Source organism: Protopterus annectens, chromosome 6.part0, assembly GCF_019279795.1.
Source record: "Protopterus annectens isolate FY-2018-M chromosome 6.part0, PAN1.0, whole genome shotgun sequence".
Lineage (NCBI taxonomy): Eukaryota > Metazoa > Chordata > Ceratodontiformes > Protopteridae > Protopterus > Protopterus annectens.
Window position 1 is genome coordinate 166,995,615 of NC_056737.1, and position 26,196 is coordinate 167,021,810.

Below are 26,196 nucleotides of genomic sequence, written 5' to 3' on the forward strand. Positions count from 1 at the left end.
GAATCATTAGTGTACATTGTAAAGTATTTATTTTTTTGATTCATCAGTTTACTCGATCTGCTGCTTCAGTGAACTGTTATACTACATCAGTATGATCAATGACACCAGTGTTATTTATCTATTAGTATGAGATTTTCAGTTTCAGCATATTATATTCAATTAATTTTGTAGATTGTTTTATGAAGGGTGAATTCTCTGGGAGGTTAACGGTCCGTATCACCCATATGATATGTATTCATTTATGTATTATCGGTCTTTTCATAGCAGTGGCACATTTTAGGATATAAATTATGGTCTTCTGTTAAAGTACTTCTGGCACTGTAAACAATTGTCCCTGATTTAGTGTATGGCACGCATTTTTATTATTTTTTGCAGTTTGCATTATGGAAGCTAGTTTGGATGTGATTTAAGAATCTGTACATACAAGCTTCATACAGGTATGGCATTGTTACTGAATAGTTAAAGAAACAGCATAATAGGTACATTTTTGCAGATTTAAGGATAGTCCAGGGTATTCTTTATTTTTCTGGGGAGGTACATTCTTAAATACTATAGTCAGCCTATTAATTCTCAGTATTTTTTCCAACAATCTGCCTTGCATTCTTGCTTTAATGATTCATTTTCAGATGACACTATGTCAGGTGTTTCTACCTTCACATTAGCAATAACCAGTTCACATTCACATTTCTGTTCAATATCATTGATATTTTTTGTACACAGTTAAGGGCCAGATATTAGAAAAGTCAATAAAACAAGGTGGGTACTTCAAAGACATACCTAAAGAAGATGACATAAGGCAAAGATAGCAGAGAGTAGATATAGTGACAATAAAAGTGATACAAGCATGCACATCTTAAATAAAAAAGTAATTGAAGAAACTAGAGGTCACAGTGTATGCAAAAAATAAATACTATAACAGAAATGGGAGAATAACTGAACATAGTGTCATAGGAAGATTATAACAAGTTCAGACCTAAGCCAGGTATCTCATTTAAAGGTCTCTACATATAGAAGACAATCTCGCTGATTCAGATAAAAGGCTTCACTACAGAAGTATAAGTAAAAGAAAACGTTAAAAAAGCCATTTTCACTGTTTCATGAGGATAAGGAAATAAATTGTTAAACTATTCCCTAGCAAACATACTAGGTACTGAAATGTGCAGGTCAAAGTAAGCATACCTTTCAGGTCGTATTACATATACACTCCATGATAACCAAGTGGCACAGACTCACAACAAAATTCCCTTGGAACTGATGAAGGTTGAAGTGTTATTTAAGCCTCAACAAAATGGATATAATACAAAACACTTCAAGAAACACATCATAGGTTGTGCCAACAGCAGTACTACCAATTCCTAAGACTTCAGGTCATAATAGTATTTCTGTAAATTTGACAGCTGAAAATAATTAAGAGTAAGGAGCCTATCATTTGTAGTGAATGACATTATAAGTGAGGTCTATGGTGAAAAGGTATGTATCTCATTAAAACACAGGGCGCTGTCATAAGATAAATTTTTATTCATATGTATGAAGAACAGATATTTAAGGTCATTAGTGCTGGAAAAAAATATTTTAACATGCAACAGAACAGTAACACAGACAAATAACATAGCCAGCACTGTGGCAAAGAGGAATAAAGCCTAACTATGGGCCATATGACCCAGGTTCATTTAGTGGCTTGGACATCTGAGGTGTTAACAGAGGGGGATGGGCATGATTATCTAGGGAGGGCCTTAATCCAAGGTGCCCACTGAAAGGAGGCATGCACTATAGTGAATAAAAGCCATAGGACAGAACAGACCAATGCATGGAAGAATGGGAAATAAGGCATGACCCCCAGGACACCCTTAAGATCCATGCTGGCTCCCAAGAAAGTCTGGGGGTGGAATGATATGCTCAGCAATTGGTGAGGCACTGGCATAGCTGGGATGTGTGAATAAAAAGGGTGAAAGAAGGCTAAAGACTTTATAGGATCATAGGAGATTACTAGGCTATTGACCCAGAGTTCATTTTAAACCTAGCCGTTTCATCCCAATGAAATACCATAGAAATGCTAGTCAATACCGAAGACTGCATTTAGATGATGACTGCTCATGTCCAGGAGGGTTATGGGCTTTCTCCCTGGTAAGAATTTATGGTGCCCCATCCACTCGTCCAGGTTTGTCTTGAACAGTGCCATAGAGGCCCTCTGTTTCACATGAATTGGTAGCCTGTTAAAAAGATGCGGCATTCACTGGGAGATAAAGCTGTCCCTCCAGCATGTCCTATTTAAGTCACAAGCCATATTTAGGTCCCTGGAATGGGTAACCCTAATCCAATATATTTACAGATATGCAGCAAGTTCATTAAGTTTGGGTCTTGGATTGCTCTGTAGCCCATGCATAAGTCTCCCCTAAGAAATCTATATGATATGGAGTATAGTGACAGGGACTTTAGCCAGTCTGTGTAAGGCACATGCTGGAACCCCTTAATCTTTTTTGTTAGAAATCTCTAAGGTCTCTCTAATTGCTGCAGGTGCTTAGTACGGTATATGCTATATGGGACATTATACTCAACTATGGGCTAGATAAGTGCTGAGCATAAGGGGTTATAACTTCTTTTGCTCTTGAGGTTGTGCTTTTACTATTCAAATGTTCTATGTAGAATGTTTTCCTTACTACAGTAGTCACATGGTAGTCGAAGTTAAGGTCTCAGTCAACTTGTAATTCCAAGTCCCTTACCATTTCATGGGTACTTAGGGTATTGTTGATTTGATAATGTGAGGGATGTTGTTTGTACTGAAGAGTGATGATGCATTTCTTTGCAATCAGTTTGAGACCATGACTAATACACCAGTCACTGGTCTGCATGAGACCCTTCTGGAGAATACTGACATCATTTGGGGATTCAATGATTGTACCTAGTTTGCAGTCATCTTCAAACTTGGTTAGCCACTACCCCTTAGTTTTGACCTGAACATCTGAGAAGTATATAGCAAACAGTAGGGGGCCTAGCACTGAACCCTGTGGCACCCCACTGGCAACAGGTCTGTTGTTTGATGTGGAGATAGAGCAAATGTTAATAATCTGGCTTTATAGTCTATTGCAAAGAAGAATATCAATATAAAACTACAGGAAAGGTATTAAGAGACTACAACAGAGTAGCATTATAATATGTGGGTAAGAATATGCTTGAGGTCCATGAGATAATATTCTCTAAAAAAATCTTACATCACCATATACCACAAATCAATAGTAATGTGACATTACACTTCCAATTAATACAAAAAAGTTCAGGACTTTTTTGTGGGGGGAATGGTGGCCATTTGTAGTGCCATAAACTCTAACATTGTTAAGGGACAACTCTAACATTGTGAACGGAACACTAAGGGAAATGATTAATTACATTTATCTGGCAAAAGTAATATGGGAAACATTAGGCATTCTGAAAGTGGGTTTAGTTCAGCTACACCATTGTTTATTTTGATGCAAATAATCCCACAGTTTTAAAACTGGATGAAAACTATGTAGGATTAGTTGCAGTATTAAGCCAGATACACCACTAAAAAAATGACATGGGTGTAATCTCAAAACAGTATGACTTGAAGTGAAAAATCTATGCTACATTTGTTCAATGTAAAAAAAAACAGACATAATATACTTCTAATCTTAACTTTAATTTTTAGTTCATACAACTGTGACATCTTAGCATAAGCCTTCAAGGAATTGCAAACCTAAAAAATACACAGACACACACTCTCTCACACACTCTCTCACACACACACACACACTCTCACATACTCTCTCACACACACACACACACACACACACACACACACACACACACACACACACACACACACACACACACACACACACACACACACACACACACACATATATATATATATATATATATATATATATATATATATATATAAATATATACACATATGCACATAGATATCTATATTTATAATCTATATATATCTATAGTATCTACTAGCCAAGAATTTCGCCCATGTTCCTTCAAAGTCAGCACCTGTTTCCCCTGTCCATCAGAGACACTGGTGGGATCCCAGGGGTATATTTTCTGTTTCTCATCCAGTTGTCTAAGTTCCTCTTAAAGAGGGCTAGAGAGGTACTCTGCTTGACATGAAGAGGGAGTCTATTCCACAGATGGGGGAGTCTTTGGAACACAAATCTATCCTGCCAACAAGTTCTATTAATGTCACAGACCAGGATAAGTCCTTGCATGTGGGTTGCGCGAGTGGAGTTTGTCTTACGTATATGCAGCAACTCCATGAAGGCTGGGTCTGAAATGGCCTTGTTGCCAGACACAGGTCACCTCTGAGCAGTCTGTATGAGACTGAGTAGAGGGACAGGGCTTTTAGCCTTTCTGTATAGGATAGGTGTTTGAGACCCTGGATTTTCCTGGTCAGGAACCTCTGTGGTCTCTCCAACTGCTGTATGTGCTTGGCAAGTTACATGCCAAAGGGGGCATTGTACTCTATAATGAGTCTGATGAGGGAGGACTACAGCGATGTTATGACCTCCTTGTTCCAGGATGAATTACCCTTTTTTATGAGGTGGGCCATGTAGAAAGCCTTCTGTAAAACGGAGGCAACATGATGGTCAAAACTCAGGTTGCTATCAACCTGGGTGCCCAAGTCTCTTACGACTGATTGCACCCTTAGTATGCTGTTATTAATGTGATAATTAGTTGGGATGACATTTTCCCCAAAGGGGATAATGATGCATTTCTTGGCATTCAGTTTGATGTCATGCTTCTGGCACTAATCATTAGTTTGGGTAAGGCCCTCTTGGAGGATGTTCACATCACTAGTGGAATTTAAGACAGCACCCAGCTTGCAGTCATCTGCAAACTTGGTCAGCCACAGACCACTGGTTTTGGAGTGCACTTCAGAAAAGTATATCCTAAACAGTAGAGGCCCTAAAATCGATCCTTGGGGTACACCGCTCATTACGGGTCTACTACTAGAGGTGGCTTCCCCTATTTTGACTGAATGGGTTCTATCAATGAGCCAGTTAGCTACCCATCTGGTAACATATGGGTTGATGCCTGATGCCTAGCTGGGAGAGTTACATATGTGTGTGTGTGTGTGTGTGTGTGTGTGTGTGTGTGTGTGTGTGTGTGTGTATATATATATATATATATATATATATATATATATATATATATATATATATATATATATATATAGATAGATATATAGATATATGAATCTTCCTGATAAAGCCAAAATCCCAGTTTACTGAATCCAAAATGATCGAGACAACATCGCCGAAGTGGCAAAATATACCATGGATTACCAAATTTTTACACAGGGAAATGGACAGTTGTCAAACATGCAACAAAACACAAAATGCATCATGTCAAATCCACTCAGGTGAGGGGCTATGCCACCCACACCCCACAATTTGGGGGGCTGTGCCCTCCACCCCCAACTAAATATACCAACTCTGGACTAGCACTACGGTGGGAAAAAGGGCAAATTTCCCAATTTGGCTAACTGTTCATTTTCCCTTGAAAAAGTTCAGTATTCCATGGATTACTAAATGTTTACACAGGGAAATGGACAGTTGTCAAACATGTAACAAAACACAAAATGCATCATGTAAAATTCACTCAGGTGGGGGGCTACGCCACCCACACCCCACAATGTGGGGGGCTGTGCCCCCCACCCCCAACTAAATATACCAACTCTGGGATAGCACTATGGTGGGGAAAACAGCAAATTTCCCAATTTGGCCATCTGTTCATTTCCCCTTGAAAAAGTTCAGTATTCTGTGGTGTTGGTGTTTTAACACTTTGGCCAAGTCATCTCAATCATTTCAGATTTGGTAATGTGAGATTTTGACCTTTTCAGGTAGACCCATATATGGTCATCAGTTACTGCCATCCAATTAAATACCACACTGCAATTAATAAGCATTCATTCTTAATTGTTATTGCAGAATCAATATTTTGACTTAAATAAGACCATTCTACTTTTTGGTTAGCTCCCCTTGGACTCAAGGTTCCAAACTATACAATATAAAATGTGTCCATTTTAAATCCCCACCACATTCAAATGGGGCTTTGTATGTTACAAATAATTTCAGATTATTAACATTCCCTTTAGCTTTGTGTTAAGATTGTATATTATGGGTTTCACAGGAGAGATATTAAAAATGTCCCATAAGTGCTTGTTGATTCAAACAGAGATCATCCCTTGTGTTTTTCCTAAATACTAACTTTGTTAAATTCAGTCCTAACCTTTAGGATAAACTGCATTTTTGGTGGAAAAACTGTATGATTCTTGTAAATCATATTATATACTATTTATATGTGTGTGTTTTGGAGGACATCTTTACAAAGAATATTACGGATACATGCATATATGCCCTTCCTAATCATTCATTAGAATCAATCATAAAGTCTTTAGATAATTGGTTTGATTTGAATGTCTACTCTGTGACCTTGGAGCCTGCATTATGATTGTCTTTGATCTTCACATAGCTTACCAGAAACTATGAAACCATATTCTGTTTGGCTTATAAAAGTTCCCATACATTAATAATTGTAATAAATGGAGGGTGGGTGGGTGCTTGCCAAATGTCACTTTATATGCAATTTGCTTCAGATTTTCCTGAGATCCTCAATCCATAACCATACATGTAAATGCATCAATGAATACCTGTCAAGTGAAAGACAGACACAGGTCATTATTTGAGAAATCATGAATGAAAAATGAAACTCTCCGAAATTACCATCACAAATCTATAAAAAACAAAACTGATGAAGAAATCTTCCATAATGCACTACAATTTTTCTGTAATGCTCAGTTTTATATAAGTATGCACACTCGATAAATAGGTCGGTGTTGTCAGGGAAAACAGTGCTCCCATGGCTAGATCAATCATCTTTATGACTTGCTTTTTAATGTGAATACATGTGGTGTAAACAAAAGTGTAGTAAAGTTACTCTAGTAACAGCATTTTCTCCAACATCAGGGCCTGCAATAATATTTTAATAACTGACAAATATGTTATAGAGGTGTACAAAATGTTCATATCAACCAAGTTACAGTTATATGACTTGTGCTATATTATTTGTCTAAGCTGCTGAAAAAATGTGATGTATATTTGATATAGATTAAAAGCATTATAAATATGGCTTTAAGACATTGTCCAATATTTCAGATATCTAAGACATTAAGCTATTATAAGTTGAAACAATCAAAACCTAAAGTGCCACACAAGTAAGAACTGAGAAAGACTATATCAGAGATGAAAGGTTGGAGAATGAAATGTAAAACGTGAGTTTCCTTATTTTTAATATTCTATAGCATTACAAAAGGCATTTCAATGTTGTGTGCAATTGCCCAAAGTTGGAAAATAGACATGAATGAAACACAATTGGTTAATGGAGAAGGGGAAACATCTCAAATACATAGCTAGAGTTTAATAGCATTATTTAAGAGTCTCAGCAAAGCTGCAAACAAGCTAGACTGCATGAAAATTAATTAGATATGGTAGACAGAAGAATTGTATGGCCTTCTTGAAAGATAACAGTGATTAATATTAGAAAATAAGAACATTTACACTTCATTGATGAAGACCAAGGAATCATGTCATGGAATATTGTAGGTTTGTCAACAAAACTGCGTGACAAAGATCTATATAACTAACAACTCCCTAAGGTAGGGACTTTGGCTGCCATATGTATATCATGGTTCACAGCTCCATGAATGCAAGTCCATGACAGATCCCCTGCTCCCAAGGATTACTAGTGATTTACCATTGAGGCTGACTTTCTGAGAAGTCAGGCGCCCATCTAGTGAAGGGTTATACTGGAGGAATATGGAAGGACTAATAGGGGGAATCACAGGTTGGGTGGGCATAGAAGCAGAAGAGTCATCTGAGATCTGCATATCACAGGGAGGACAGAAATTAAAGAATACAGAAGAAAAGGGGATAAGAGAGGAAGCTATGGGGATGATGGTTTACCATGTGTTTGCAGTCTTACATGAATATGAATTGACCAAAAGGAAAAATGTAACAAAGATTTGGACAAAGGATGTTAGCATACCACTGGATATAGCAAATTTGCAGTATGCTTTTCAGGTATGACAAACAACCAGTGGATACAGAAAATGATAATGATGAATTTTTGTGAGGGCAATAGTATGACATTGTATCCTTATATCAGCAATATTTAGAAATATGGAATAACGCAGGCCAGGAGAATGAATAGGTGGTAGATGGTACAAAAGTTGCTTCATTTGGAGAACAGAGATCACAGGAGTTTTGCATTATTAAAACGTAAATAAGATTTCACAGTTGATTTTATGGCCACAACAGAATTAAAACAAAAAGTAAATGGAGATCAGGATAAGCTCTGAGAATGGCTATGCTTTCTCTGTGCAAACCTGAGAGAATTAAGAAAAACAAATGGTCTAAGAAGCCCTATATCACAGAGGGATAAAGCTCTTAATGTCCTGCAGATAAGCCATGTTTATTTAAAGTCTTGGCTACTGTACGGGTCACAGTGGGAGAATACTAGTGAAAGGTGATATTGCCTTACCCATTCTAGTGGGAGGGAGGCAGCCTAGGCTCAGAAAAATAACCAGCATATACAATCCTGACAATATCCGTACTGGATAAACAAAGCGCTTCCTAGGAAGCAGGTTGCACATGATAACAAGTGTCTATATGCCTCCAGAGAGCTGCAGTTTTGGAGGTAGCAAGACAATTGTGAGATGGGGCTCATTCCCAAGCAGCAGTATGATTCTACTGTACTGCTGTGTTTCATCTCCTCACTGGCTCCACACATGGAGGAGGTTAAGGTGACTTGGCTGTACCTGGTGAATGAGGAGAGTAACTATTGACAGCTGCTTGTCAGGTATGGAGTACAAAAAAAGAGAACAGAAATGCTTTTATTACCCAGCGAGATATGGCCCACAATGAGAAACATATTTTGCAAATACAGTATAATCTTAGATAAATGGGAAGGTACAGGAAATTGTGTCAAGATTTAAGTTGATAGAAGGAAATCATAATAGTATTAAGGATTTGCATTGTCAGAGTTTGATGGAGTATATTCTTATACCTTGCAAAGACAAACTTTGTAAAAAGCAAATCTGGAATTATATTTAGAAAAGAAACACAGGAATAGAATAAAATATGGATAAATCATGACAGTATTTTTTAATTAAATTATCATGTATGACATTGGCAATCTTACATTTGTATCAATGAAAAACAAACCACATTAACACAATTTTAGTTGCAACCATTACACATCACAGACCACATTGAGACAACTGTAGTGAACATTATACATCACTTATAATATAGCCAATCACTGTCAATTAAGTATTACATAACTCATTTAAATCCTGCCTTCTTTTATACCTTGACCCTCCTCTGCATATAGTGTTCCCACAATTCCCATTTTCCCATGTAGTTTGCTCCTTTCCTTTTCTAAAGACCCAAATTCCAGTTGCTTTAACTCTGTTACAATATTCACTCCTTCTGGTAAAGCTGGTTTAGACTTTGATTTCCGTTTTCTAGTAATTGCTTTTTTGGCAGCCACCATAAGTAGACTCATCAAGGCTTCATTACGTCTAGGCAATTCCGATTCTGTATCATAGCTCAAAAAGATTGTTTCCTTAGTTACACCAGTTTGCTTACCCAGTCTAAGACAGAGCAGTCTGCAGGGAATCTTTAAAGTCGGCCAACTCATTACACTCCCAGAAAATATGTTTCTAGTTGCCTCTTTCTTCCCCATCACACCTCCAACATTCGCTGTCTACCTGAGGAAAAATTCTTTGAAGTCTACTTGGGGTATAAAAATACCTAAGTAAACACTTCCAAGCAAAGATCCAAAATCTTTTAGACTTTGTTGCATATTTAGGAGATATATACATACATCCCCCCACAGTCTCTTTGTGAATTGCTTATCCAGTCTCTCTTCCCAATCACTTCCAAACTCCTCTGACTGATTCTTATGGTTATCATGCAATATTTTATATGCTCTACTAATTATTCTTTTTTTAATGGCACTTCTGTTCTAGATTCTATTAACAACTCTGCCAGTGCTGGTCTTTCATTTAAGACCCTCCTATTTCTTTCTCTTTGCCTATATTCTGATATCAATCCTTGATAGGGAAGGCAATCTCAGACCTGCTGTCCAAATAAATTCTTGACATCTTCCCATTCTATTATCTTTGCCTTTCTAGTTATTTGCTCCCAATACCTTGCATCCCTTGTCAACTTTATCCAATAAATTCCAGCTCCCTCTTGCATATTGTCTGTATCCCTAATTGCAGTCATGTCTATCAGCAGCATCACTTTTCTCCATTCCCATGCTGTCTTAGTTCTTAAAATACTTTCTGCCACTTTATGAATAGATATAATATAATATTCTGTATGATTATTGTAATTCTCCTAAAGGGTTCGTATCCAAAATCCCAGTCTTTCCTTGTTTCTTGAGCTTCTCTCCTGTATCATCATCATCATCATCACTTTCCACTTAGAATTATAGTTTTGTGCTTGTGCTATGTATAAGACCCTTAACTATCTTGCTCTAAAATCCTAGTCTACGTTGTTCTTATTGGAAGAATCAGCTTATCCCACTTGACCCTTGCCATTTTCCCCTCCCAGATAAAAATCTTTCAGGTCTTTATTAATTGCTATTAATAAATTCTCCTCTGGTTGAAAAAATATTTCTGACCTGTGTATAAACCTAAAGTAACTAAAAACATTTTGACTGCTTGTATCTTGCTATCCATATCTATATGACAAAGCTTCCAGTTTCTCAGTTTTGTATTATCTTCTGTTTATCTCTACCTACCTATCCTTAGCTGCCACAACAGAATCATTTTTAATCACACAACAAAGTTATTTTTAATTGGTAAAGCATGACAGTATTAAGATAAAATGAAAAAAATAACAGCAAAGGAATCAGTGCAGTCATAAGATATGAAACATACGATTTGAATACATAGACTGAAGACAGATGAATAATTAAACTAATTAATTCAAATGATATCAAACCATTTTGGAGTAAAATATACTATAGCCAAAGAACTCAAATTGGAAATTGGCATCCTGATTGAAAAATGTGCATGGTATAGTATAGTATAGTATAGTATAGTATAGTATAGTATAGTATAGTATAGTATAGTATAGTATAGTATAGTATAGTATAGTGAAATGCATTTGTAAATAAATCCCTGCCAATATTGAAGTGATAACATGTGAACTCAAATATACATATTTTAATTACGTCCCCTGATTATCTCTGATTTTATAGTCCTTTGGAAAAGAGACTCTCATCTGGAGGTTGAGATTTGCCTCTGCCAGCAAATGAACTCATCAGAATGATCGATATTTACTACAACGTAATAAAGTAAGTTACAGTGTGATATTCATCATACCCTGAGCAAACTTGCAGTGGCAATGTACAAGCTACATGTGATGGGAAATGCAGTCAAGTCATTAATGACTTTAACTTGACAAGAGGAGCTAAAGATAGCATGCTGCATTGTTGCACAAAGGTCACCTCTCTTTCAGAACAAACTTCCAATTCAGGTGAAACAGAGTACTGCTGACCCTATTTAAGCATAACTTGGATGACTGGATGGGAAACCGCAAATTCAGCCCAAAAGTTTCACCTTTGTCTCTCTTGGACAGGGGCAGTAGTTGTTGACTTAGTTCTGCTTAATGCCTTGATATTTTTGGGATCAGGGATTGTACTTAGCTAAACTTGTATGATCCTACACAGGGAGATGGCAGTTGGCACAGAGTATTAAGGCATTAAGCTGTAGTTTCTGTGGTTTGATTCCCTTAGCCTTCATTTGCCTAATATGTGACTTTGAGCAAGTCAGTTAACCAAAGATTGCTCCTGTATGTCCAGTGGGACTACCTGGATAACAATTATTATTATTATTATGAGCAAGAAGATTCTGTCTTATACCAGGGAGTGCTGGAAAAAGTAGGCCAATACTGACTTACATGGCAAAATAAAGAGCAGATATATTGTACTGCTACAAGAGTATTCTTTAATGTAAGTTCTAGTAACAGCTGTCAATTTACTTGTATTACACTCTGTCTTGTGTAGCTAATGACCTTGGCATTATGCATGCATATTTTTGATACATTGTCCCATATGAGCTGCAATTAAAAGGTACATGTCTTAATTTCATCCAAAGGCCAGACTGCTATCGTCTATACCTTGTGATATGGTTTAGTCTAAATGGCCCCTAGATATCATGGCTCTCATTTTAGCCACCACATGAGCTATCCTTCACCTGCTGGGTTGCACTATGGGGGAAGAGGTTGTTACCCTTTTACATGCTTACATGCAGTCTTAGAGCCCTGAGTAGATAACTGCTGAGGCAGCATCAGTGGAAAAGGAATGCACTGAATAAGTTACTGGAAAATGTGAAGAATATATTTTACCAATGGTGTAAGAAAGAACATAAATCATTACTTTCTCATGAGGAATGATCGTCTGTCTTGCATATAGACTATGTTTATCATGGAATCACATGGTGTACAGGAGAAAATTTGGCCTGATACCAGTTTTATTTCAAATGTTTCATTAGTAAAGGCTTATTTAAGTGATTACACTACCCTTTCAGATGCAGTATAAGTAATAAAATGATAAATCTATATGCATATAGCTCATCATTCATGTATGTATTTTCAGATTCCTCAATCACTGTGCAGTGAAAGTTGTTCTGCTGGCTACAGAAAAGCACCTCAGACAGGCCAACCAATCTGCTGCTTCAGCTGTGTCATGTGTTTTCAAGGAGAAATTTCAAACCAAACTGGTAAGAAAAACATTATATCATTGGTCTCCTGAAGGCATTATACACATTTCTGACATTTATAATGTCTCTGTTGTTTAGGAATTTTTACAAGGAAAACAAAACATGACTGTTCAATATGGAACTCCATTGAATGTAATTCAGTAATATGACATGATCATGGAAGGCCATAATTCAATAAATCATTGCACAATAGGCTTACAGAAAACCTATGACCAGAATTCTGAGCTGAATGACTCTGTGAATGTTTTGTCAACAGAATAAGAGTTGCCTATTGTGTAGAAGAAACAGTAGACATCAGACCACTGATTGCTGACTGTCTCCTGGCATGCTGAAAATAAATATAATTCTGGGGTTTTGTATAAGGAGTTTTACTGGGACAATGGGCTGGTATTTACATTTTTGTAGACTGACCTCGCGATGTGGTTACACCAATCTGTTTAATCTTTATTTAGAAGAGACTATGTTTGCAGTGATTATGATATGGCTGAACACCATATTCAGTGGCAATGACACAGCCTCACAGTGCAATAGAATTTAATGGGTACTAGTTTCCATGACAGTGTAACCTGACAGTATGAGCATCATCAGGAATCTGTTTTCTGGCTCAGGTCTCAATCAAATACAATTTCTAATTTTCAGCAAAAATGGAACATGCGTGAGAACTTTCTAATTATATCTATTAGATTTTTTTGTCTGTTGTTAGATACTAACTACAGATTTGTTTATTAGTTGAAAAAAATATTTGCAATTCTGTCCAGGACAGTCTGGGTAGAAGTATTTTAAAAATCAAATATTTCAACTGTTTTCTGTGTTATTCAAAAAAATAAAAAAATAAATAATAAACAAATAAATATATATATATATATATATATATATATATATATATATATATATATATATATATATCATCTCATATTTCTAAGCTAAAACAATGAAGAAACTAAAAATGAATTTTAATTGAGAATCATATCCGGTTTAGGTTGCTCTCAGTGTAGGCCTGCCCCAATTCTGAAAGATATGGTCTCAGTGTAAGTGACTTACTTTGGTGTAAGGCCTATCTATAAACAGACAAATACTAAACTGCAACTCCAGAAATATATTGAAGAGACGGTATACTCACCGTCACTGTTGTGTTTAAGAAAGTAGCTTGCTGGCTCACTCGAATAAGGTGAAAAACGGAGCTGTTCTTTTTTTAAAAAACAAATGTAGGATTTAATATACTTCAAACACCAACCACAAGATTAACATACAACTCTATTATGTTAAGTGCTTTCATCTGCTTAACGCAGACTTCTTCAGAACAGCTGATCAGTACACGTAGCAATCCATTTAAAAACATTTTGGCACCAATCTGATCACCATTTTTAAAGTGCCCTTACATCAATTTACTTTATGTACGATTTTTTAAAAAATAATATAAATCTATCACAACTAAAGGCTAAAAATCACATAATTGTAATTACAATCCATAAAAATACTACCAACTATACATATCATATTCTATATATTAATACAAGAATAATATATTGTCATCTATGTAAATCCTAATTATATTAAATACTTACATAATAAAACCTTAAAAAATATATAAAATATATCATGCTAATAGAATAAATAGTTTTATTGAAATGAATTCATTTATACCCAGTTCCCTAGTTGAGTCTGTCAATACTTTCCACATACTTTCTTTTTTACTTAATAATGCTTTAAAATTACCTCCTCTATTAGATGTGACAATTTTATCAATAATAGCAAACTTAAAACTGTGTTGTTCACCATTCTTTTCTATGTGTCTACATAGTGCATTCTTTTGATCATGCACCCTAATCCTATACGTATGCTCATACAGTCTTCTCTTAAATTGTCTCTCAGTTTTGCCTATATAATAGGCTGAGCATGATGTGCAACTAGCTAAATATATAATATTTTTACTATTACAATTCCCCTTTCTAAACCTTATATAGGTCTTATTTAAATCTTGTAATCTAATTCCACCATTCTCATTAATCAGATAACACTGATTACATGCCCCACATTTGGTAGTGGCTTTACTATCATTGGTTCATAAATCTTTCTTAGTATACCCTATTTGTAACAACGTCTTTATATTCGTGCCCATCTTATACACGAAACATGGTTTTTCTCCTAATTTATCTTTTAAGTCTTCAACAACTATTAAATTCTTCCAATATCTGTATATAATTTCCATTACATTTTTCACATACGGAGAATATGTTAAAGTGCAAACTCTATTTATGGGTACATTTTCCAATTTTCCTTCTTTCTGTTTAATAATATCCTGTCCTATTCCTAATACAGGTATATACTTATTACCCCATTCCTTAACGACATATTTTGACACATCCTTTAGCAACTCCTCGGTGTAGCCTCTATTCCTAAACATGAACGTTATAAACTCAGTTTCTTTTACCATCATATTATAATCTGAGGACATTCTGGCAGCTCTTATGCATTGTCCCTTGAATATATTTTTTTACATATGTCGTGGATGATGGCTAGTAAATTCCATATAACCATTCGAGAAGGTTTTCTTTCCAAATATCTCTGATTGAGACCCCCTCTCTGTATGCCTAATGAATGTATCCAAATATGAAATCCCATACTGACTGACATTATGTGTAAATTTTAAAAAACTACTAGAATTATTCAAATAATTTATAAATTCATCAATCATTTGTAGTGGACCTTTCCAAAGGACAAACATATCATCCAGAAATCTCGTATAATAAGAAATGTATTTGAAATACTTACTTCTAAATAACTGTGTATTCTCCCACTCTAGCATTACCATGTTAGCAAAAATAGGGGCACATGATGCCGCCATAGCTACACCTCTCTTTTGTTTAAAGTATTCACCTTCAAAATATATGAAGTTATTATCTAATATAATTCCAATCATATCTGTGATAAGATTTATACAATCCCATGTCATACCTGAATATTTTCTGAGACTATTACAAACATCCTCTAGTCCCTGATCCTTAGGAATGCATGAATAAAGATCCACAACATCAATAGTAATGTATGTTAACTTATCTTCCCATTTATCCAAGGTCAACTGGGCTAAAAATATCCAAGAATCCTTAATAAGGTAAGAAATGTTCATATAAATTGGTTTAACCCATCTATCTATTACTACACCAATATTGAATGTCTTGGACTTACTTCCAGATATGATCGGACAAAAAGGTGGTTTCTTTATATTCTTGTGCACCTTGGGTATGCCAACTATGGTAGCTAGAGTGGGATAATCTACTTTCATAAACTCGAAAATATCTTCCGTTATTCTTTGATCTAATAAATATCCATTTAAGGCTAAATCTATTTTTCCATAGCTTATATTAATTTCATTGATGGAAGTGATTTCATAGTTTCCTGATTCTACTAATATCTGTTGTATCTCATTAATATAATCATTTGTGTTATATAATACAATCCCCCCTCCCTTATCAGGCTTCATTACTCTGATGCTTTTGTTATTCATCAGTTCCATCAGACATTCTCTTTCCTTCATAGTCAAATTATCCTCGACCTGTTGTTTCTTAATGTTCTGATTAAATTTATAAATATCAGTACATACTAATTCTTCAAAGTTTTCTATTTTTTTATTGAGGGGTGGGATGAATGTGCTCTTCTTCTTCAACTTAATTCCTTCCATAGTAGTAAAATCATCTTTTTTACTTTTATTATTAAACAGTAGGGCTAAATTCAATCTTCTACAATATAGTTTAACATCTATAATTGTATCTGTCAACTTAAACTTCTCAGTTGGTATATATTTCATTCCCTTTGTAAACAATGACCCCAATTCATCTTTAATACCATAGTTAGTGTAATTATAAACCGTCAAATCATCAAAATGATAGATTATGTCCTCAGTTTCATAATCTACATTTATCTCATTTCCATTTATATTTTGGGAATCTTTAATGATATTACTTATGTTCACTACTTGTGCATCACTCATATTTAATGCCAATTTTGATTCCCCTGACGGTAATTTTGTTTCACAGGTGGCGTAAAATATCGACCCCCCCCGAAAATTCATATGACTTTCCTTATGATTACCACCATGATCATCCATTCTGTTACTATTATAATTATTTTTATACTTTTTGTGTTCATTGTTCCATAAATAAGCTATATTTTCTTTATATTGTTCTATATCACGATATAATGTTTTACATTTCCTTTCATATAACTTCTCTGCAGTGCTATCTGCATATTTAAACTGTTTATCATATAACACACGCCATTGTGAGAACAGTAAATCAGACACAATTTCATTATTTAACTTTTCCACTTCCATAACAACATTACTTAATTTTTCATCATTCTTTTTAATCAGCAAATTCATATAGCTGATCCCATATCAATTAAAAGCTGTATTAAATTCAGCCTTAGTCTCATTATCCAAATTTATATCCATGGGTACCTTAAAAAACCTGAGTCCCATCGGTACTATTCCCATGGATATACATTTTGATAAATATGCATTATCTATCTTAATATTTTTTACTATCAGCAATAATTTGCCCAAATCAAATATCATTTCTTTCAAAGTTCCATTTTTAAGTTTGTTATCATATTTACTATAAGAAATTGTCCGTGACCTTTTATCAGTCAATTAAATTCAATGTTGCTAGTTCTAGTAAGAAAGTTTGTGGCAAGTATTGACAGACTCAACTAGGGAACCGGGTATAAATGAATTCATTTCAATAATACCATTTCTTCTATTAGCATGATATTATATTTTTATATATTTTTAAGGTTTTATTATGTAAGTATTTAATATAATTAGGATTTACATAAATGACAATATATTATTCTTGTATTAATATATAGAATATGATATGTATAGTTGGTAGTATTTTTACGGAGTGTAATTACAATTATGTGATTTTTAGGCTTTAGTTGTGATAGATTTATATTATTTTTTAAAAAAATCATACATAAAGTAAATTGATGTAAGGGCACTTTAAAAATGGTGATCAGATTGGCGCCAAAATGTTTTTAAATGGATTGCTACGTGTACTGATCATATGTTCTGAAGAAGTCTGCGTTAAGCAGATGAAAGCGCTTAACATAACAGAGTTGTATGTTAATCTTGTGGTTGGTGTTTGAAGTATATTAAATCCTAAATTTGTTTTTTAAAAAAAGAAGAGCTCCGTTTTTCACCTTAATCGAGTGAGCCAGCAAGCTACTTTCTTAAATACAACAGTGACGGTGAGGTATACCGTCTCTTCAATATCTATCTATAAACAGGCTTACTCCAGGAACCAAATTCAAAAAGTCCAGCTGTCAACCTGCTATGTGTGTAAGTGGTCACTTACACTAAGAGCAGGTCTTTTGGAATTAGGACCTAGGTCACTGTTTTAGTTTGCAGGATTTGCTGATTCTAATAAATTGTATATAAATTTATTTATACTATTTGACTATATTATATATATATATATATATATATATATATATATATATAGTTTACTTTCATTATTTCTAACGGCAAAACATTTGCCGTTCGAAATAATGAAAACAAATACTGAAGCACAACTCTCCTCTTGTACACAATGTTGACCCAAATGATTGACACATTTGAGTCGACATTGTCACCAAAAATATCACATGATAGCTGTATAGGAGCTGATATAAATCAGACTCCTATATGACATATTATGTTTTTGCAGAGGGGCAAGCCCCCCTGTGCCCCCCACACCCCCCTGCTACTAATATATTCTAACTCCAAGTTCCCACTACAGTGGGGATATGGATGAATTTGCAATCCCCACTGTACCACGATCTCCATGCAGATAGTTGAATGCACTACTGCATTTGCATAAGTGTATTTGACTATCCCATCCATTTACATTTTGTGCACAGCATTCTGATTTTTGGCAGCAGTACTGCCAACAGAATGTCTTTCGCACAAACGATAGTAAATCTCTCTCTCTCTCTCTCTGTATATATATATATATATATATATATATATATATATATATATATACATATATATATATATATATGTATATATATATATAGATATATATATATATATATATATATATATATATATATATATATATATATATATATATGCATACACATACACACACACGCACACACATCAAAACTTGAGCAATTATCCAGTTTACTGTAATATCTTCTCTGGCTATTTATTTTTTTTATTTTATTTTATATTTGTTAACTGGGGGGTGTCTGACTGAGCAGAAAAGGCCCTTTTTCAGCAGAGGCCTGGGGAGAAAAGCTCCACAAAGAAAAATTATAGATACATTTAGTTAGACATGATCAGTATACGCACAAATTGCAAAAGAGATGTTTTTACAGTGGTATGCGGCACATCAACAGTTACAGTGGCGGGAACAAACAAAAAAATATTAATTTAAAAATAAAGGTAATTAATAGATTTCTGGTGTACAGCTGAAATTTGGAACATAGGTAGAATACATACATAGTACACAGGTACAGTACATACATTGTAGATTAGCCAGTGTTTGTGAGTAAGATTGAAAACTATTATCAAGTACTCTAGATTTAGTATGTATACCTTATCCACTTTCACTAGCCTGGGGAGCAATCGTGGCACTGCCAACTTTGCCTGAGATGTTGCCTGATGAGGTCTTTAAAGGAGGCTTTGGATGATGTGATTTGAATGCTAATGGGGACAGAGTTCCATTTTTTTAGCCACTGAACTACTATATAGCGCATCTCCAGAGCTATTGTAGCTGTTGGTGACTTCTAGTAGTAGTTTGCTTGATGATCTAAGAAGCCTTTTGGCTGAGTGATGTTGTACTAGGTTTTTGAGGGCAGGACACTTATTGGGGGGGTAATAGACAGAATGACAGAGGCAGAGCTAATTGTAAGTTAGGAGGTTGGGCAGTTCAAGCCAGTGGAGCTGTCTCAAAGCAGTACAGTGATGAGTTCTATATGAGCAATTTGCTGCAAAGCAGGCAATTCTGTTATAGCAGGCTTCCATTTTGCTTAGTTCAGTTTTGTTGAGATTAGTCAGAATGGGAGATGCATAGAGTAGAGTGGATAGAAGCTGGGAGCCAGCAATGGCTGATCTTGTGTTGTTGGTAAGAAATGGTTTGATATGGTAGAGTGATCCCAGTTTGGCATGCACTTTTTTAATAGTTAAGTTGAGATGTCTATCAAATTTTAGGTGGAAGTCTATGGTTATTCCCAATAGCTTAGCCTGTGCCACTCACTGGAGTGATTGGAGTAGCATTTGTGAAGTAGATAGTGAATTGACTGTTATCAGTGTTTTTCTTACAACTGGTTATAATCATAAACTGAGTTTTCTTTGGACTGAGGATAAGTTGGTCTTTGGTAAAGTAGTTATCAACATCAGAGAATGCTAGATGAGTTGTTTGCAGGAGGGTGGGAATGTTTTGTGCAGCACAGATTAAGGTAGTGTCATCTGCATACTGAATGATAGATGCATGCTGTGTGGAGGTATGGAGGTCATTTGTGAAGACTGTGAATAGTAGTGGTCCTAAGATAGAACCCTGTGGGACTCCTATATTTATGGGCAGCTGAGGAGAGAGAGAGTTTTCCCATTTCACAGCTTGGTACCTGTCAGTTAAGTAGCTTTGGAACCAGGTAAGAGTGGAATTTGATAGGTGATATTGGTTTAGTTTGTTTAGCAGGATTTGGTGTGAGACTGTGTCAAATGCTTTGGACATATCCAAAAAAAGAGTTGACACCTGTAGGCCTTCATCTTTGAGACGGTTTACTGTGTCTGTGAAGCAGAGGAGGGCTGTAGTGGTACTATGGGCAGGTCTGAAACCATGCTGCGTAGGTGACAGGATGTTGCTGTCTATGAGATAGTTTAGCATCTGGGTATGGATGCATTTTTCTAGTATTTTGGCTAGGGGGGGGGAGAGTAAAGCAATGGGTCTGTAGTTATTAAGTTCAGTGGAGGTCCCGCCTTTATGTATGGCTGTAACATAGGATATTTTCCAGAGTTTGGGCACATAGTTTTCAACACTTGATCTGTTTATGAGAGTGGAGACTGGGATAGCAATAGCATTTGCTGTGAGTTTCAAGGAACAGCTGGGGAGTAGGTCGGCTGCTGTTGATGAGATTTTTAGTTTGGAGATCATGCTTTTGATTGAAGTGGTGGAAACTGTTTTGAGGGTAAAGCTTGTATTAGTGTTATTTGTGTTTGGGGGGGATAGTGAGGAAGGAACTGTCCTGTGATACTAAGGATAGAATTGAGTTCACAAAGTGGGAGTTGAATTGTGTTTTAATGGGAACTTTAGTGTCAGGGGTGGTTAGTTTAGAGGTAGCCTTTTGGGTGGATTTTAGTAGCTGGTTTACAGTTTTCCAAAATTTTTGGGGGTTGTGTTGGTATTTAGTTTGTAATGTTGTGTAGTAGGATTTTTTGTCCAGCCTAATGCATTTTTTTGCACGGTTGCGCAGTTCTTGGTACTTAGTTAGGCTTTGTGTTTCTTTGTTATTTTGATAGTAAAGCCAGGCAGTGTCTCTGGACTTGAGAATTTGTTTGGTTTCTTTACTGAGCCAGGGGGTTTGTAAAGGTTCTAACCTTGATTTTGTGCAATGGAGCGACAGTGTCTAGGTATTGTAGAAATGTTTTGTTGAAATATGCTACAACCTGGTCAAGTGGGAGGGTTTTTAGGGGGGGGGGTCCAGTCACAGTTACAGAGTAAAGTGTTGAGGACCTCAGGAGAGATTTCTTTTCGTGTTTCTAGTGGATATATAGTTAGTGGTTTTGCATATGCCTGTTCTACTATGTATAAAGTATATTATGTTGTGGTCACTTAAGGTGTCTGGGAGGCTGCCTGTGTGAGGGTACAATATGGGGTTGTTAGTTAGGACCCAGTCAAGGATGGATTCCCTTTTAGATTTTTTATCACATCTAGTTGGAATTTGGACTAGCTGCTGGTAGCCATGGAGATTTATTAGATTACTTGGTGGTTCTGATATACAGGTGAACCAGTCTAGATTGAAGTCCCCCAGAATAAGGGTTTCTGGTGAGTATGTGGATGAACATCAGGCTAAGAAGTCTTCAAGGCTAGCAGGTGTACTACCAGGTGGAAGATAGATCACAATTGTGGTGATGACCTTTTTAGGGTGAAGTTGAAGTTGTGAGATAAGTATGTCTCAATTACTGGGGGAGGGGTAGGAGTTTGGTAATTGACAGACAGTCAAGTTGGACTTGTACAGTAAGGCAGTTCCACCCCTTTACGAAGTGGTATGTCTTGTCTAATGACATTGTAGCTGGTAGGGAGAACTTCTGAGTTAGCTGTTTTTATTTAGCCAGGTTTCTGTTAAAGCAACTATGTCTGGGGAGTAGTGTGCCATTGTGGCCTGGAGTTCAGGTATTTTATTTTTGACACTTCTAATATTAATATTTAGCATTAAAAGATGGTTGGTTTTGCTGCTGTTGTTGATTTGCCCAGGGATGAAGAAAGTGGGGTGTTATGTTCTGACATTTGTGTTGGAGCAGTTTGTGTTGGACAGGATGGATTTGGGCCTGGGTTGGGATGGATATCCCCACTTATGGTGAGCCTGCTGTTAAAATTGTGATACAGATGTTGGAGTTTGGTGAGGAGTGTGAGAAAGTATTGTGTTTTTTTGGAGTAGGAATGAGAGCATATGTGTTTAGTTCTGAATTGGTCCGTTATGTAGTTCTTGAACAATTGTGGGCATATATTATTATAATGTGTGGTGTCTGTATATAAGAGTGCATAATGTAGTGTTGTGCTACTAAGTTTAGGAATATTACTAGAGTGATAACTTGTGATGTTGTAAAGAATTATGAGAAGATAGACTAGACTTAGTTGTGTGATAGTCATGGTTATAAAGTTTAAGTTGGTTGTGGGTGGGGAGTCTGAATAGGAATTATAGGGTTGCACTATATGTGGATGAGGAAGTAGTGTGGGTGATGTAAAAAATGCCTAGTGTGAATGAGAGTGATTGGGAGTATTTTGTGTGGAGCAAGTTGGTGTGGTATACTGTGATATGACTTGAAGAGCTGTGATTGGTGGAGGTGATGTGAGGGTGAGCTGTGGGTGTGGCTGTGATTACTATAAATGTAGAGGTAGTGGGGGTGGGAGGGAATAGTGGGCAGGGGAGCAGAGAGAGTCCGAGCGTTAGCGAGGGCGAACTGAGGTGGGCAGAGCCCACCAAGACAAGAGAAAAAAGTAAGTAATTACTTTACAAATCTGAACACTTTAAACAGATTCCTGAGGTCTAATGGCTTACCAACAAGCAGCATGTAATTGCTGAATAGCACTTGTGTCCTGGTGGGAGACTAGAAATTTAAAGATAGCTCCATGCTCAGCAGGAGTCTAATATAGACTTAGTATTGGGGGGAGGAGATAGCACAAGGGCTGTAAACCAGGTGGAATGCAAAAAGAACAGAGAGACAATCAGTGGAAATCAGTGAAGGCCTCAGAGGGGGTAAGTAATAATTCAAACTATCTGTAAAGTGAAGGAGAGAAAAGACAGCAAAGTTTATTAAGGTTGGGAGCGTGTCTTCACATTGCCTTGCTGATTAGTAATCAGTTTGTGCACAGATTAGAGTAGGGAGATACATTAGCAATGAAGGAGAATGTATAGAGATGCAAATAAACAGATGGGCCTCCAAGTGATACAAACTAAGGCAGAAAGCACTGAGAGGGCTGATTGATGGTTAATTAAGTCACAGGGATCTGAATTAATTGTATACTGTCTATTGGACAGTTAGGATTAATGTACTAGCTGGGGGGGGGCACAATGCTACAATAGTTTTATTAGCACGCTGAGAACTACTAAGAAATATTGCTAATGTAATAGCTTTACTCTCATAAAACATACAAGTAGAATGTCTGGGTGGACTGACCCTGCTCTTGAGTCTCAAAATGTATATCCTTGTTTAGTTTGCAGTACTGATTCCTTCTTATACTGTATGGGTGGAGAGGTAGCCGCAGACTGCAGATTTGCTTGAGTGTGCTCTGAAGAGAGAAAAAAAGAGAGGATGAAGCTAGTAGAAGGAGACAAAGATAGGTTAAAGGAAGTAATGAGGAGATAGGAGGGTGTAAAAGATACAAATCTGAGGATAGTGTGGATAAAGCAGGAGAATAGATGCTACTGCTACAGCCTGAGAGTGCTTCAACAGTTACCACATCACAGTGCCATAACTTAGTTTGGAAACAGGTTAATAAATCATGCACAATACATTTATCAGCCAATTATCCTGTGTATACAAGAAAAAGGAAAATGAACACTTAACAGCACAGCTGAAACAGTAGCAGAGACAACTGTAGTGCTAAATCAGTAAATACTGTTTCTAACTCCAACACTAAGTCAATTAGATTTATATTGCAGTTATAACAGCAGTTTTAGAACATCATAGTAGCATAGAGACAACATAGCTGCAGTGGTAGTGTCAGTAAAAATACAATTCCTGAATGACAGAATCCACCAGTTAAATAAACAAATAAGCAGATCAGTAGTCGGGAATCAGAAAAATGAATACTAGTTGTATAGATCCAAATATAGAAAAAAGTAAGTATTACTTTACAAATCTGAACACTTTAAACAAATTCCTGAGGTCTAATGGCTTATCAGCAAGCAGAATGTAATTGCTGATATTGTAAGTGTAATAACTGATAATGATCATTAAAAGGTGGTATAAGTGCATTATTTAATGTATTTTAATTTAATTTTGTATACTGAGCACTGAGGTTGAACTGTGATCAAATTTAACCATTTACAGTCTCAACCTGGGTACTATATATATATATATATATATATATATATATATATATATATATATATATATATATATATATATAAAAAACAGTAAAGTAAAATTAAAAGTAAATTGTGCAGTATAGTGAGATAGCATATATGCAACAAAAGTTACACATATTTAAAAGAAGGTTTAAAAACAACTAGGGACAGTGTTATACAATAATGAAGTTGGTCAATACGAACTAAATTAAGTTGTAATTTACATTTTATTTATTTTATTTGACATTTATTAACTGGGAAAGTCCAACTTGGAATGAAGCTAATTTTGAGCAGAGGCCTGGGGGGGAAACAGTCCAGACGCATGTCTTTGTAACGTGGGAGGAAACCAGAGCACCAAGGGAAACCCACAAAAATGCAGGGAGGACAGGCAGAATCCACACAGAAGGCACTCCAGCTGAGAATCAAACCAGAGAACCTCTTGCTGTGAGGTGACAGCTCTACCGCTGCACCACTGCACCGAAAAATTTACTTTTCCATAACCTCTGACAGAAACATTAAAGAGATTGCATAAAATATACACTCTTCATTAGTTATACTAATGCAGTATATTTTGTTTCTATGCTCATCAATATTTTAGGAAACTTTTGAGGAGTAAGGAAAATTTTACCTAAGAATTTCCAAGCAAAGCTCCTCTATAGTCATGATGATATAATAATAATTCTGCGGGTGGTTGACGACCAGTTGCCTGAACCACATGCTTCAAATGAACAGAAAGTCAATAACTCATCCATGATCATTAGTCACAGCTGATTCCTATAGTAATGCTGTGAAAAGCATCTGCCATCAACAGAGTCAACTACTTAAGTGGGGAATAGGAGTAGATTTCCAGATCTTTCTTTCATATCAGCCATACTCTGTATTCATATTTAGGGAGAATTCAGAGAAATCAGTCTACCACTTGTCTTTACAATGTGGGAGAAAAATATGCATTGCCAAATCATACTTTATAGTTGGTTCAAAGATGGTATGAATACTGAAAGCATTGATAAAATTGTATAATACTGGACTAAACTGTAAACAACTGAAATGAGACTGGAATTAATGTTTTTATCTGTTAATTACCCATAACTGTGCTGAACAGGTGCCAGTCTCTCCTTTATGGGGCAGATCTTCTTGTAGTTTTCAGAATAAAGTCTGCACACACTGTAGTTTGGTTAAGAATGTTTTATTATGTACAGTGAAGGTAGATATCAACAATATCGGAATACTGTTTCCAATAACAGTGCTGATAAACTGAAACTGTCCTCTGATTTCAGATTCATAAAAGAGTCTGTAGAAATTCTGTAATATTCTGGAATGCTGGATAACAGTGCTGACATTCCTTTCCTCCTGAATAGTATAAATAATATTCTGAAATGCTGAATATTTGACCTGACTTCTGCACTCATAGTGTCTGTACTGCCTTCTGAAGACTGCACTGGCATAACTATCTGCATATCAGTCCAAAAAAAAAACTAACAGCTAACTGTGTCTGAAGTATTTCCTAATAATACCAAAACCCTGTTCTACTTGCCTCTTTAGCCTTGGTTCTCAAGCCTCGTAACATGCAAACAAGATGTGTTTGTCCTCACATA

General features: G+C 35.9%; 1 protein-coding gene across 1 annotated transcript in view; it reads left to right on the forward strand.

The window, feature by feature from the left end:
• Positions 1 to 26,196, forward strand: part of LOC122803783 (extracellular calcium-sensing receptor-like) — a 335,056-nt gene that overhangs the window by 248,337 nt on the left and 60,523 nt on the right. Inside the window, exon 5 of the mRNA XM_044073471.1 lies at positions 12,700 to 12,823. Coding sequence (XP_043929406.1) covers positions 12,700 to 12,823 — 124 coding nt within the window. The remainder of the gene's footprint in view (positions 1 to 12,699; positions 12,824 to 26,196) is intronic.